The sequence below is a fragment of the Anomaloglossus baeobatrachus genome, chromosome 8, assembly GCF_048569485.1.
Source record: "Anomaloglossus baeobatrachus isolate aAnoBae1 chromosome 8, aAnoBae1.hap1, whole genome shotgun sequence".
NCBI classification, from domain to species: Eukaryota; Metazoa; Chordata; class Amphibia; order Anura; family Aromobatidae; genus Anomaloglossus; species Anomaloglossus baeobatrachus.
Window position 1 is genome coordinate 205,050,594 of NC_134360.1, and position 16,251 is coordinate 205,066,844.

Below are 16,251 nucleotides of genomic sequence, written 5' to 3' on the forward strand. Positions count from 1 at the left end.
GCTTACTAAATGCAGCAATCGCATTGACCGCAGCATTCAGGGGATTAAACGGAGAGGAGCGGCGTGGGTACCGCTCCGGCCAGTAAGAGCTGGGTTCCAGCTGTAACATCATTTTTCCTGCCAAAACATGCTTTCTTTGTGCACATAAAAACGCTACGTGTGCACAATGCCTAACAGAGGAACAGCACAATATAGAAGTATTCAAAAAGATGCACAAAGCAGATCAGAAAAACCCAGTGACACAAAAAGTGCATTACCGTAAAACAATAAAAATGGCTGCTGCCCCCACATCTACCTGTCCCGCAGAGAAAAAATCCCAAAGCCTAGTACCCGCATTATAAAAGCTGGGAGCAATGGTGGGGTTTACATTGTATAGGAGTCCTTGGCATTATTTATTTCTATTTAATATTACAAGAATAATAAGAGTAATTTATAAATGTAAAAAATATATTACCCATTGGTATACCATCAAGATTAATAAAAATGTTACAATACTTCGCTTCGCCACAAGGCGGGTTATTGTGTATCTATATATGCAAATTGGTCAATATTAAAAACGGTCAATAAACTTTTCTTAGTATTATTGCTGAAATAACTCTTGGTCCACTCATTTAGAGGGGGCTGGAAAGAATTAGAAGTATACACTGGAGATCAAAGTTAGAGAACAACACGCAATTTCCTAAATGTTGCGGTCATTGTGTATGTGATTATATCCTAACATGACGAAACTCGCAGTATTTTAAGCTTATTAAATAAGTTGAATTTTTTCCAAAGCACATAATAAACATGTAATGAGATAAATGTAGAAGAAAAAGAATCAAAATTAGAGAACACTTTCAGATACCTGCAAGTTATTGGTGTTAATTTGGCACCTGGGGCTAATTTCCTTAATTATCAGACAAACCCTATGTAACGGGCAGCCTAACTTTCCAGTTTAGGCTAGTTTCAAACATCCATCTTTTCGCCGGATTGGCGGATGCGGCGCACTCCAATACAGTGTATACAGTACAATGGCAGCATGACCAGAGCATGTGACCCAGAAGTTGCCATGCTGCCATTGTACTGTATCGCACTGTACTGGAGTGCGCCGGATCCGCCAATCCGGCGAAAAGCTTGATGTGTGAAACGGCCCTTACACTGAATTTGCAAAAATGTTGTGCCGTTCCAAAGTGACTGAATCCTCCGGCAGCAGGTTGTTCAGATGAAGGCCCAAGGGGTGACCCTATCAGCCATACCAAGAGAAGATGGTGGTTTCAAGTCTGTGCTTTCAAGAATATTGCATCTTTACAACATCACAAACTCTTTCAAGTTCCCCTAGAAAGCTGGTCACCCTCGCAAGACAAATGCAAGACAGGACAGGATAATGCGAGAATCTCCATGGGTTGTCGTTTCAACACTGCAGCTGGAATTGCTCGGCAGTTCAGCACTGAACAGGATAAGAATCTATCTTGTTATACAGTGTCACGACGTTGAAGATCATTTGGACTGAAAGCCCACTCTGCAGTGACCAAACCTCTCATTGGCAGAAAGAATCAAAAGGCTAGACTCACTACTGGTGAGGAACATGTTGTGTGGACAGAGGAGAAGTGGTCCATAGTTCATTTTAGTGATGAAAGCAAGTTTAATTTGTTTGCGTCTGATGGGAAACATTATGTTAGTCAACAAACTGGGGAAAGACAGAACCCAAAGTGTGTTAAGAAGTCAGTGAAAGGTGGTGGAGAAAGTGTCATGGTTTGGGGAATGTTTTCTGCAGCAAGAGTTGGACCTCTCATACAGCTACATGGCAGAGTGAATGCAAGTGTGTATCTGAACCTTCAACAACACGTGTTTCCTTAGTTGTGTACATCACTCAATCAGCCAACAATTTTCATACAGGACAATGCCCCCTGTCACACAGCAAAATGGGGAAAGCAATTCCTTGAAACAGAAAACATTGAAACAATGAAATGGCCAAAGCCCAGAGTCCTGATCTAAACCCAATAGAAAACCTCTGGAAAATCCTTGGTGACAAAGTTATGGACAAGAAACCCACAACAGTCAAAGAACTGTGGTTGAGACTGGAAGAAGAGTGGACCAAAATCCCACCAGAGCAGTGTGAGAGCCTAGTAATGTCCTGTGGCCGCAGATGTGCTGAAGTCATTCACAGCAACGGCCTGTACACGTCTACCTGATCGGTGACTGTTACCTTCAGAAAATGTAGTTAGAATATTTCTCTGTGCTACAGTCATGGCTGTTCTCTAATTATCATCATCGCGTTTTGGGCAAAATAAAGGTTTTCTATTGATAAACTTTGGATCTTTTGTAAAACACTGTTCTAGTGGCATGGTGCACCCCTTACAAAAAAACCTTCAAAAGCTAAATCAGTGTAGATTACATTTCTGAAAAGAGCAAGTGATCATACATTATTCTCTAATTTTGATCTCCAAACATATATATATATATATACATATATATATATATATATATATATATATATATATATATATATATATATATATATATATATATATATATATATATATATATATATATATATATATATATATATATATATATATATATATATATATATATATATATATATATATATATATATATATATATATATATATATATATATATATATATATATATATATATAATCTGTTTCTAAAAACAGCGCCGCCCATTCCACAGGCCGTGAGTGGAATTGCAGATGAGCCCCATTCAGTTCAGTGGATCCAAGATGTAATATCACACTCAGTCCTGTAATGTAGCAAGCAAGCAGACTTTTTTTTTTTTAACCACGTATAATACTGCCGCTCATCTTATATCGTCATAAACGCCAATTGTGTGCCTGTTATGGGAGATCCCATTATGCACTTCTTTAAAATTCAGCTTCAAGCTTGGGGAAAATAATCTGCATCTACTGCAAAATGACAATGACATAAATGAGTATTTAGAGTTGCTCCCAATTGTTATGTTAAATGTAACTCTGGAAATTGTTAGAAAAGGTGGAATGTTTTGTTTAAATGCTCACAATGCCACCTACAGGAAATTAATGAGTACTGCAAATCTTAAATCTTCATTTAACCCAGCACAGGTAGAACATGAAGCAATTACTTATAGATGCCATTTCCTAGTGCATGCTTAAATAATAATAATAATAATAATAATATTGTTATTATTATTATTAATAATAATATTGTAAAAACCCTATTTTTTGCTATGAGCCAAACTTAAAAAAAATAATAAAAAATGCACTTTTATTAGGCTTTTGACATGTCCAGGTTTTGAGGCTCCCGTAGATTTCTAAAATGAAGGTTACCAATACTATGAGCCTGGCATCAGATAATGTAGAGTTCACATGTCCACTAATAATCTATTAGATCGGATCTTGTAGAGATCTATTGGCAAAAATAATGTGGTTAGGCCCCTTTCACGCATCCGGTTTTTTTACCATCAGTCACAATCCGTCGAAATGTGAAAAAAAAAGGATCCAGAGCTGGATCCATTTTTTTCTCATTAGACTTGTATAAGCAACGGATTGCAAAGGATGGCCTCACGTTACATACATGTTTGTCGCTCCTGCGGGTTTACACACAGCGATGTGTGGAGCTGCAGGAACGACAAACAACATCGTACCTGCGGTCGAACCGACATTCTGGAAATGACCGACGCTACACAGATCAACGATTTTCGACGCTTTTGCGATAAACTATCATAGCACCTAGGATTTACACGCTGCGATGTCGCTACCGGCGCCGGATGTGCGTCACTAACGATGTGACCCCGACGATATTTCGGAAGTGATGTCGCAATGTGTAAAGCCCCCCTAAGGCTAAGACCCCACTTTGCTTTTTACCTGCTTTTTCAACTGCAGCGTTTAATGCCAAAATGGTTGTGTTCTGCTTTTCAAGCAAAGTCTATGGGAATTTGGGTTTCTAAACCCCACTTTGCAGTTCAAAATGAAGCCTTTTTGTGGCAGAAATTTGGGCAAAAACTCTGCTTTGCAGTTCTAAACGCAAACGGCAAAAACAATTGACATGTCAATTGTTTTTGCCATTTGCGTTTAGAACTGCAAAGCAGAGTTTTTGCCCACATTTCTGCCACAAAAAGGCAGCAGTTTGAACTGCAAAGTGCAGACAAGAAACCCAAATTCCCATAGACTTTTCTTGAAAAGCAGAACACATCCATTTTGGCATTAAATGCTGCAGTTGAAAAAGCAGGTAAAAAGCAAAGTGGGGTCTTAGCCAAACAAATGATTGCAGGCTCTGTTCTGACAGACGATTGCAGGCTCTGTTCTGACAGACGATTGCAGGCTCTGTTCTGACAGACGATTGCAGGCTCTGTTCTGACAGACGATTGCAGGCTCTGTTCTGACAGACGATTGCAGGCTCTGTTCTGACAGACGATTGCAGGCTCTGTTCTGACAGACGATTGCAGGATCTGTTCTGACAGACGATTGCAGGATCTGTTCTGACTGACGATTGCAGGATCTGTTCTGACAGACGATTGCAGGATCTGTTCTGACAGACGATTGCAGGATCTGTTCTGACAGATGATTGCAGGATCTGTTCTGACAGATGATTGCAGGATCTGTTCTGACAGATGATTGCAGGCTCTGTTCTGACAGACGATTGCAGGATCTGTTCTGACAGATGATTGCAGCACTTGTGAACTCAGCCTAACAATGGAAGGGGCACAATGCTCAGCTAAGCTCCTGATCCTTACTTTCAGTGATTATCAGAGGGTCTCCGAATCAAGGCCACCACCGATCAAAATGTCTGATGTGATTGTGGCACAACAGAAGTTTTACAAACCTGCAGTCCAATATATGGAAGATAGATTTCACATGCCCAAGATTTTAGACTCCGGCTACGGGGACATGGGTAGTAACATGCTACACCTACATTTGTCATTTGTGAACCCCTACAACCTCAGGCATCTAAAAATTATATATAATTCTTCATACTCATTATTTAAAGAAAACGGACTTGTAGTAACACATTTTGAAAACAAAAAAGGCCAAGAAAATAGGCCAAGCGCCAGTTAACCAGGCACAGAGCTGGCTAAAGAATAGAAGCAATAAATATCTTGTGATGTAGTCTTAGCATATGAAGGCAGGAGAAGCGCTCCAGTTCTCACATGACACGTCTGTATGTAACATGACCGTTCCCGAGGATGCACTGGAAATACTGAGCAATGGAAGATTACTGGGTGATTTGTGTAATTATCTAAGAGAAAAAAAAAAGTGTGCGTGAAAAATCTCTGTTAGTGAATTGCCCAGAAAGGGCGAGCAGCAGAGCGTTCACATCCCAGACCCAGACAGAGAGCGAGGGCTTGATATCGCTGTAACCTCTGGGACGCGCTCAGCTTCAGGGAGGAAGAGTTTGGGCAGGAAATCTAGAGGTTATAGTTCATCTTCAATCTGTTTCTTGACAAAATTTCCAGTGAGTGTTTCTTGAGCTTCCTTCATACCTTCGACGACTGGATGGAAAAAAAGGAAAAGAATAAAAAAAAAAAAAATTAAAAAAAAAAGGAAAAGATTCACAAGTATAAAATACTCACAAGAATACAATTAGATATCTGTCGATCTAAAATTTATATATATATATATATATATATATATATATATATACACACACACACACACGTACACACACACATATACATATATATACACACATATACATATATACATATATATATACATATACACACAACCATACAGACCACAATGGTGTGATCCGTGTGACACATACCAGAAAAAAAAACAAAAAAGAGAATTTTGTTTACTTACCGTAAATTCTTTTTCTTATAGTTCCGACATGGGAGACCCAAACCATGGGTGTATAGCTACTGCCTCCGGAGGACACACAAAGTACTACACTAAAAGTGTAGCTCCTCCCTCCGAGCATATACACTCCCCGGATGACAAATCCAACCAGTTTAGTGCCAAAGCTGAAGGAGGACATCCACCCATAAGTAGAGATAGAGTAAAACCCGGAATAACCGGAACTTCTGTCTACAACAACAGCCGGTGAAAACACACGGAACAAGAAAGCTGCCAACAGGCAACAGGGAGGGTGCTGGGTCTCCCATGTCGGAACTATAAGAAAAAGAATTTACGGTAAGTAAACAAAATTCTCTTTTTCTTTATCGTTCCTTATGGGAGACCCAAACCATGGGACGTCTCAAAGCAGTCCATGGGTGGGAATAAACAGAAACTGAGAAGTAGGCGAAACCTAACTTCACAAATGGGCGACAGCCGTCCGAAGGATGCGTCTGCCCAAGCTCGCATCTGCCGAAGCATGAGCATGCACTTGGTAGTGCTTCGAAAGGGTGTGCAGACTAGACCAAGTGGCAGCCTGACAGACCTGCTGAGCCGTAGCCCAAGAGGCACCGACAGCTCTGGTCGAGTGCGCCTTAATCCCCGGCGGGGGAGGCATCTGAGAACATTGGTAGGCATCGGATATGGCCGACCTATCCAATGAGCTAGGGTCGGTTTAGAAGCCGAGAGACCCTTGCGCTGACGTGTGGTCAGCACACAAAGAGAGGTGCACCGCCTAAGAAACAGCGGTGCGTGACACATAGATCCGGAGCGTCCGCACCAAATCTAAAGCATGCAACGCTTTCTCAAAGCGATGCACAGGGGCCGAACAAAGGGAAGACAATGAAATGTCCTGGTTAAGGTGGAAAGGAGACACCACCTTAGGGAGAAGGCCCGGAGTTGGACGGAGAACCACCTTGTCTTGGTGAAAAAAACCAAAAAGGGTGACTCCGAAGAGAGCACAGTCAAATAAGAGACTCTCCTGAGAGAAATTATGGCCACCAGAAAGACCACTTTCTGTGAAAGACTAAACAACGAAACCTCCCTAAGAGGCTCAAAGGGGGGTTTCTGTAAGGCCATGAGGACCAGAGTAAGGTCTCAGGGATCCAGAGACCGCCGGTAAGGCGGAATGATGTGAGATGCGCCCTGCATGAAGGTGCGCACCTGGGCCAGTCGGGCGATATGCCGCTGGAACAACGCTGACAGAGCCGAGACCTGTCCCTTGAGGGAATGAGGGACAGACCTAGCTGCAGGCCGGACTGTAGAAAGGACAGGATGGTCGGCAAGGAAAAAACGGCCAAGGAGCATGGCCGGAAGAACGACACCAGGACAGGAAAATTCTCCAAGTCCTGAGGTAAATCCTGGCCGAGGAAGACTTCCGAGCCTGAGTCATAGTGAAGATGACCTCGGAAGGAATGCCTGAAGCCGTAAGGATTCAGGGCTCAAGAGCCACGCCGTCAATCTGAGAACCGCAGAATTGTTGTGGAAAACGGACCCTCTGAGAGAACGTCTGGCCGGTCCGGGAGATGCCACAGCACCTCTACGAACAGACGGAGCAGGTCTGGGAACCAAGCTCGCCTGGGCCTGGGGCGATGAGTACGACCCGACGGCCCTCCATTTTGATCTTGCGCAGGACTCTGGGCAAGAGAGCTAGAGGGGGAAACACGTAGGCCAGACGGAACTGGGACCAATCTGGAACCAGCGCGTCCGCTGCCAAGGCCTGAGGATCGTGGGAGCGAGCCACGTAAACCGGGACCTTGTTGTTGTGCCGGGATGCCATTAGATCCACTTCCGGAGTGCCCCGCCTGCTAAATTGACCGGAACACTGCCGGATGCAGGACTCACCCGCCGCTGTCCACGGTTTGACGGCGGAGATAACCTGCCTCCCAGTTTTCTGCGCCTGGGATGTGGACTGCGGATATGGTGGACTCGGAGTCCTCCGTCCACTGAAGGATATGTTGAACTTCCAACATTGCTAGGCGGCTGCGAGTCCAAGGACTACAGCCCTGATTTCTAGCACATTGATCGAGAGGGCTGATTCGGACGGAGTCCAAGTGCCCTGTGCTCGGTGGTGGAGAAACACTGCTCCCCAGCCGGATAGACTGGCATCCGTGGTGAGAATCACCCATGACGGGACCAGAAAGGAGCGTCCCTGGTACAGAGAGAGGGGCCGAAGCCACCACTTAAAGAGAGCTCCTGGTCTGTGGCGACAGAGCCACCAGCCCGTGCAAGGAAGAAGTCCCTTGTCCCAACAGCGGAAAATGTCCAGCTGCAGGGGACGCAGATGGAACTGGCAAGGGGAACCGCTTCTATTGACGCCACCATCTGACCCAGCACCTGCATGAGGTGCCTGATGGATGACGGCGGAGCCTCAGCAGAGAGCGAACCGCCAGATGAAGAGACTGCTGTTTGACTAAGGGCAGCTTCACAAGTGCCAGCAGAGTCCCGAATTGCATCCCTAGGTACGTAAGTTCCTGGGTCGGGGTCAGAGTGGACTTGCAAGCGTGGCGAGAGTGAGCGAGACACTCCGCTGACAGTCTGCACTGGATGAAGCCCTGACTAGAAGGGCGTCCAGGTAAGGAATCACTACCAACCCCTGGGAGGAGCAGAACCGCAACTGGTGAATACACGAGGGGCCATGGCTAACCCAAGGGGAGAGCCACGATTGGAAATGTTCCTCTCCGATTACAAAACGTAGCCAACGCTGGTGTGAAACTGCGAATGGCACATGCAGAGAGACATCTCTGATGTCGATGGATGCTAAGAAATCTCCTTGGGTCATTGACTGATCGCAGAGATTTCATGCAAAATTGCCGCACCTGAACATGCTTGTTGAGAAGCTTGAGATCCAGGTCGGAAAGCACCGTCCTTTTCGGGGACTAGGAAGAGATTTGAGTAGAAATCTCAGAACCGTTCCCAGTCGGGAACTGGTACAATTACTCCATTGGCCTGCAAGAATGCCACGGCCTGTGAGAAGGCGGCGGCCTTGGAGCAGGGGGGAGTTGTCAGAAAAAAATCTGTTTGGCGGCTGGATAGAATTCTGTTCTGTAGCCGTGGGAGAGGGTAACCCACACCCACTGATCGAAGACGTGTTGCAACCACACGTCGCCCAAGAGGGAGAGCCTGCCACCGACCAAGGACGTTACTGGCGCGGCCAGATAATCAAGAGGAGGCTGCCCTGGTGGCAGCAGCTCCTGCCGACTTAGGACGCGGCTTCATGCGCCAGTTGGTTTACGGACCTTGGCTGAGTTAGTGGACGAGGCCGAGGGCTTAGAGGACGACCAGTTAGAGGAAACGAAAGGAACGAAACCTCGACTGGTTCCTGCCCTGGAAGGTTTCCTGGGTTGTGGCATGGAAGTACTCTTCCTGCCAAAAGCTTCCTTAATAATTTCATCCAGTTGTTCACCGAATAGACTGGTCCCAGCAAAAGGGAGTCCAGCAAGGAACTTAAGAAGCATCTGCCTTCCACTCTCGAAGCCACAGGAACCTGCGGATAGCGAGGGAAGTAGCCGAGGCCACCGCAGTGCGGTGACAGTCTCCAGCTATAGGATGAAAAGACTGAAGCCTGGAAGTTAAGGCAACCAATTCGGGCATAAAGGCCCTGGTGAGGGAATGCATCTCCTCCCGAGAAGCAGAGATGGCTTTGAGAGCCCGCACTGCTGCAAAAGATGGGGAGAACGAGGCCCCTGCCGCCTCATATATAGATTTGGCCAGAAGGACAACCTGGCGGACAGTGGGATCCTCAGAGAGGTGCCGTCAGCCACTGATACAACTGTCCGGGCTGAAAGTCTAGACCCCGGAGGGTCCACCCTTGGTGAGTGAGCCCACTCCTTGACCACCATTGGTGGAAGGGGGAAACAGTCATCAGAACCACGCTCTGGGAAGCGTCTGTCAGGACAGGCTCTGGGCTTGGTCACAGTGACCTGAATGCTGGAGTGGATAAGGTACACACTCCTTGTTCTCTTAGGCAAGGTATACTGATGCTTTTCTGCCAAAGAGGGGTGCTCCCCTGATACAGGCGGATTGAGGTCCAGTACAAATATAATGGACGCAATCAAATCATTAGCATCTGCGTCACTTTCGGACAGATCAATAGGGTACATGGAGAGCGTCTGAGCCCCCAGTAAGTCAGAAGTACGCTTAAGAAAGCGTTTGTCAGGACAGGCCCTGGGGATGCATGTGTGTGTGTGACCTCCTGAACACAAAGCATGAAACTGGTTGGATTTGTCATCCGGGGAGTGTATATGCTCGGAGGGAGGAGCTACACTTTTAGTGTAGTACTTTGTGTGTCCTCCGGAGGCAGTAGCTATACACCCATGGTTTGGGTCTCCCATAAGGAACGATAAAGAAAAACCTGTCTTTGAAATCAAATGATCTTTATACTCACCTGGATCCAGTGATGCTGTCCCAGGCCACTGCTGTCTCCTGCTTCCAAGCCAGCTAATTATGCTCATGAATATTCACTGCACCATTACCAGGAAGTAACAGCAGCATGGGATATATCAGCAGCACAGACAGGTGAGTATAAGTGCCTGTTCTCTGTGTGCTATCACTAATCATATATTAGATACTTGGCAAATGAGATTTAATGTTGATAAATGTAGAGTAATGCACCTAGGACGGAGTAATCCTATAACTGCATATACATTAAATGGAAGTAAACTCGGGACTACAGAACAGGAGAAGGACTTGGGGATTCTGATTACAAATAAGCTGAGCAGCAGCACTCAATGTCAGGCAGCAGCTGCTAAAGCAAACAAGATTCTAGGGTGTATAAAAAGAGATTAGATCCCGTGATCCCAACGTATTGTTACCCCTCTATAAATCACTTGTAAGGCCACATCTGGAATATGGGATCCAGTTTTGGGCTCCACATTTTAAGAAGGACATACAGAAGTTAGTCAGTACAAAGGCGGCAACTAGACTACTACAAGGAATGGAAGGCCTCCCATATGATGACAGGTTGAAAAAGTTGGATTTGTTTAGCTTAGAAAAAAAGACGTCTAAGAGGAGATCTCATTTATATGTATAAATACATGTGTGGTCAATATAAAGAACTGGCACATGAGATATATATATATATATATATATATCACACACACACACACACACACACACACACACACATACATACATACATACATACATACATACATACATACATATATATGTATGTGTGTGTGTGAGATATATAATATATATATATATATATATATATATATATATATATATATATATATATATATATATATATATATATATAAAATATGTGTGTGTGTGCGAGATGATTATATGCAGTGCCTACAAGTAGTATTCAACCCCCTGCAGATTTAGCAGGTTTACACATTCGGAATTAACTTGGCATTGTGACATGTGGACTGTAGATCAGCCTGGAAGTGTGAAATGCACTGCAGCAAAAAAGAATGTTATTTCTTTTTTTCTTTTTTTTTTTTTAAATTGTGAAAAGTTTATTCAGAGGGTCATTTATTATTCAACCCCTCAAACCACAAGAATTCTGTTTGGTTCCCCTAAAGTATTAAGAAGTATTTCAGGCACAAAGAACAATGAGCTTCACATGTTTGGATTAATTATCTCTTTTTCCAGCCTTTTCTGACTAATTAAGATCCTCCCCAAACTTGTGAACAGCACTCATACTTGGTCAACATGGGAAAGACAAAAGGAGCATTCCAAGGCCATCAGAGACAAGATCGTGGAGGGTCACAAGGCTGGCAAGGGGTACAAAACCCTTTCCAAGGAGTTGGGCCTACCTGTCTCCACTGTTGGGAGCATCATCCGGAAGTGGAAGGCTTATGGAACTACTGTTAGCCTTCCACGGCCTGGACAGCCTTTGAAAGTTTCCACCCGTGCCGAGGCCAGGCTTGTCCGAAGAGTCAAGGCTAACCCAAAGACAACAAGGAAGGAGCTCCGGGAAGATCTCATGGCAGTGGGGACATTGGTTTCAGTCAATACCATAAGTAACGTACTCCACTGCAATGGTCTCCGTTCCAGACGAGCCCGTAAGGTACCTTTACTTTCAAAGCGTAATGTCAAGGCTCGTCTACAGTTTGCTCATGATCACTTGGAGGACTTTGAGACAGACTGGTTCAAGGTTCTCTGGTCTGATGAGACCAAGATCGAGATCTTTGGTGCCAACCACACACGTGACGTTTGGAGACTGGATGGCACTGCATACGACCCCAAGAATACCATCCCTACAGTCAAGCATGGTGGTGGCAGCATCATGCTGTGGGGCTGTTTCTCAGCTAAGGGGCCTGGCTATTTGGTCCGCATCCATGGGAAGATGGATAGAACGGCCTACCTGGAGATTTTGGCCAAGAATCTCCGCTCCTCCATCAAGGATATTAAGATGGGTCGTCATTTCATCTTCCAACAAGACGACGACCCAAAGCACACAGCCAAGAAAACCAAGGCCTGGTTCAAGAGGGAAAAAATCAAGGTGTTGCAGTGGCCTAGTCAGTCTCCTGACCTTAACCCAATTGAAAACTTGTGGAAGGAGCTCAAGATTAAAGTCCACATGAGACACCCAAAGAACCTAGATAACTTGAAGAAGATCTGCATGGAGGAGTGGGCCAAGATAACTCCAGAGACCTGTGCCGGCCTGATCAGGTCTTATAAAAGACTATTATTAGCTGTAATTGCAAACAAGGGTTATTCCACAAAATATTAAACCTAGGGGTTGAATAATAATTGACCCACACTTTTATGTTGAAAATGTATTAAAATTTAACTGAGCAACATAACTTGTTGGTTTGTACGATTTATGCATCTGTTAATAAATCCTGCTCTTGTTTGAAGTTTGCAGGCTCTAACTTATTTGCATCTTATCAAACCTGCTAAATCTGCAGGGGGTTGAATACTACTTGTAGGCACTGTGTATATCATCTCGCACACACATACACATATATATATATATATATATATGTATGTATATATATATATATGACACACACACACGCACACCTTTATATATTTGATATATATATATATATATATGTGTGTGTGTGTGTGCGCGAGATGATTATATATATATCATCTCGCACACACACACACATATATATATATATATCAAATATATAAAGGTGTGCGTGTGTGTGTGTGTGTCATATACATACATATATATATATATATATACACATTATATATATATATATATATATATATATATATATATATATATATATATATATATATCCGGGATTGGCATCTGCACCGTCACAGCTACAGCCACAAAATTTTACACACTAACACTTCTGGACCCCAAGAGCGTCATAGGCTATGTTTTGAGGGGAAATTGTAACACCGCGCTTTACAGTTATTCACCAAAAAACCTGCCTCCATTAAATAGAATGGAGTTGGGAGCCACAGTGCAGCCAGAACTTCAGAAGAATGCGCAGCCACGCCCTTATATGGAATGTTGGCGTGTCACAATGCAGCCAGGGAAAGAGACAGACACAGACAGGGAAAGAGTAAGAGACAGACATAGACAGGGTAAGAGACAGACACAAAGAGACAGACACAGAAAGACAGACTGACAGGGAAAGAGACAGACAGGGAAAGAGAGGGAAAGAGAGAGACAGGGAAAGAGAGGGAAAGAGAGAGACAGGGAAAGAAACAGACAAAGAGACAGACACAGGGAAAGAGACAGAGGGAAAGAGAGGGAAAGAGACAGACAGACAAAGAGATAGAGAGACCGAGAGATATATACAGAGGGGGAGACAGACAGAGAATGGGAGAGAAAGAGACAGTTACTATCCCGGGCAGCGGATATAGTGTGCAGAATAATTTTTTGTTAATACATTCTATTTTGTTAACAACAGTTATTAATCCGGGCGAAGCCGGGTAGTACAGCTACAGGGAAAGAGACAGACAGGGAAAGAGACAGACAGGGAAAGAGACAGACAGGGAAAGAGACAGACAGGGAAAGAGACAGACAGGGAAAGAGACAGACAGGGAAAGAGACAGACAGGGAAAGAGACAGACAGGGAAAGAGACAGACAGGGAAAGAGACAGACAGGGAAAGAGACAGACAGGGAAAGAGACAGACAGGGAAAGTGACAGACAGGGAAAGTGACAGAGACAGTCAGAGAGACAGGGAAAGAAAGAGACAGACAAAGAGATAGAGAGAGAGACAGAGAGATATATACAGAGGGGGAGACAGACAGAGAATGGGAGAGAAACAGAGAGACAGTTACTATCCCGCGCGTTAATACATTCTATTTATACATTCTATCCCGGGAATGTTAATATATTCTATTTAATTAACAACAATTATTAACCCGGGCGAAGCCGGGTAGTACAGCTAACTATATATATATATATATATATATATATATATATATATATATATATATATATATATATATATTTTTTTTATTATATACACACACACACACACACACACACACACACACACACACACTTCTTGCCTGCAGGAGAGCAGTGCATACAGCGCATTCTTGCCTCCATGTCCTTGGCACTGTTTCTGGTTCCCTAAGTGTGAGCAACACAGAGTCCCTTTAAGTCTACATTCCCATGATCAGGATCAGTTGAGCTATTGAGTGCAGAAATTCTGCAACGTATCTTCGCACCTTAGTTTACCTGCAATTTTTTCATTGCATTTTTTACACTACTTTTTTTTGTCTCTGATGCATCATCCTTGAAATAAAGCAGTCTTGGTTTTTTGAAACTTCCTGGCATTTATATCATGTGCGGATTAAATGCGTTTTTTGTGCATTTCCGCAGCGTAAACACACCAAAAACGCATGTGTCTTTTACCTGTGGAATTTCCACATCTAAAACAAGACTATGGGGAAATCTGCACAGAAAACAGCATTCCCGCAAAAGAAATTGACATGTTACACACCACAGGTGAGCTTACGTAGTGTAAACTAGAAGCACATTGGACATGAGATTTCTATTAATCCCATCCACTTTACTTGTACTGTACAATGCAGCAAAAATATGCTGTGTCCAAAATGTGAGTCAGGGCTAAGCCACACGGCGAGAAAATCGGTGCGAGTGGAGTGCGATAAAACATCGCATTCCCCTCGGACCAATTCTAGCCTTGTGTCAGCACACATGGGCGATTATTTTCTCAGCCCTAATCGGACTGAGAAAACAATCGCAGCATGCTGCGATTGTAATCCGAGACTCTTTCTCTCGCACCCATTCAAGTGAATGGGGCGAGAGAAAAATCGCACTGCACTCGCGGTACACCGCTGTACTGCCAGTGCAATGCGAGAATGTCTATAGCCGGCTACACAGGCGAGAGGGAGAGAAATCCCTCCCTCCCCTCCTGAGTGCCGGCCCGCCCCCTGCAGCTGAGGTCTGCTCGCACGAACGGACCTCAGTTGCAAGGACACAAGCATGAGACTCGGCTCTGCTGTACTGCCAGCACGAGCCGAGTCTCATGCAAGGGGATCGCAGTAATCCCCGTGTGGCTCCAGCCTAACACTGATCATGGGAATGTACCCTAATACTAGTTTACCCCAAAGTTAATACATAGCAGTAGAAAGCAATGGCGTTTTACATACCTTGTTCTGCGGTGCTGTAGAAATACTTGTAACTGGGGTTCCCTTTAGAATTTATGATCTCAGGACGGATGTGTCCACTGGGATCTGCAAAGTAAAAAATGGAAAACTTGTAGGCTTTGGGAATACGGAACAGAATAATAAAGCGTTGGATGGAAGCAGGGTAATTTTGGGCAATTTACAGACTAAAATAACCAGATGCAGTGAAAAGTAATCAAAATACACAACGGTAAGCCGGCCTAACATGCCGAAATATCAATCTTACAGTACGCTCACCAAGGAAGAGAATCCTGGGGATGTATGCACCATCAGGGCTGAAGGCATCGTCTTTTGGCTCCTCCTCGTCCTATGTGGAAACATTAAAAATTAATGTAATGTGATGTGATTACTAGATTAACAAGATATATATTTTTCGTAATTGGGTTTCATTAACCATTTTGCACTATTTAGATTATACAATCTGTTTGTTGTACTGTCTTATAGCTGACTGCAGATTGAGTTAACTAAGAATCAGTCTGTGAGCTCAATCTGACAGCAAATTTGTAGTTCTCATGTAGTTCCATCTCCTTAGCTGATAGAAGTTGAGAAACAAAGAAATAAAAGTTACAACTCCCAGGTAGAACGAGCTCAAAGACAGATTTTGACACCAGCAATGAGGAGGGAGATAAACAGCCTTAAAGGGAACCTGTCATCAGAAATTTAGCTATAAAGCTAAAAGTTCCCCCCTCTGCAGCTCCTGGGCTGCATTCTAGGAAGCTTCCTATAGTTTTTGTGGCCCCTTTTATTCCAAAATAAATACTTTACAAACTTGTACCTTTTCGTATGCAAATTTCTTAAATCTTCCATGGGGGCGGGCTGCCTGATGTACGTTGCTGTCCTGCTGCCGAT

The 16,251-nt window shown here is 44.0% G+C and overlaps 1 protein-coding gene across 1 annotated transcript in view; it reads right to left on the bottom strand.

Moving 5' to 3' along the window:
• Positions 1–4,191: 4,191 nt before the first annotated feature.
• The window catches only part of TXNDC12 (thioredoxin domain containing 12), a 29,593-nt gene continuing 17,533 nt past the window's right edge, over positions 4,192–16,251 (bottom strand). Inside the window, exons 5-7 of the mRNA XM_075321060.1 lie at positions 15,640–15,709; positions 15,367–15,450; positions 4,192–5,469 (exon numbers count right to left, since the gene is read on the bottom strand). Coding sequence (XP_075177175.1) covers positions 5,393–5,469; positions 15,367–15,450; positions 15,640–15,709 — 231 coding nt within the window. The 3' untranslated portion in view covers positions 4,192–5,392. The remainder of the gene's footprint in view (positions 5,470–15,366; positions 15,451–15,639; positions 15,710–16,251) is intronic.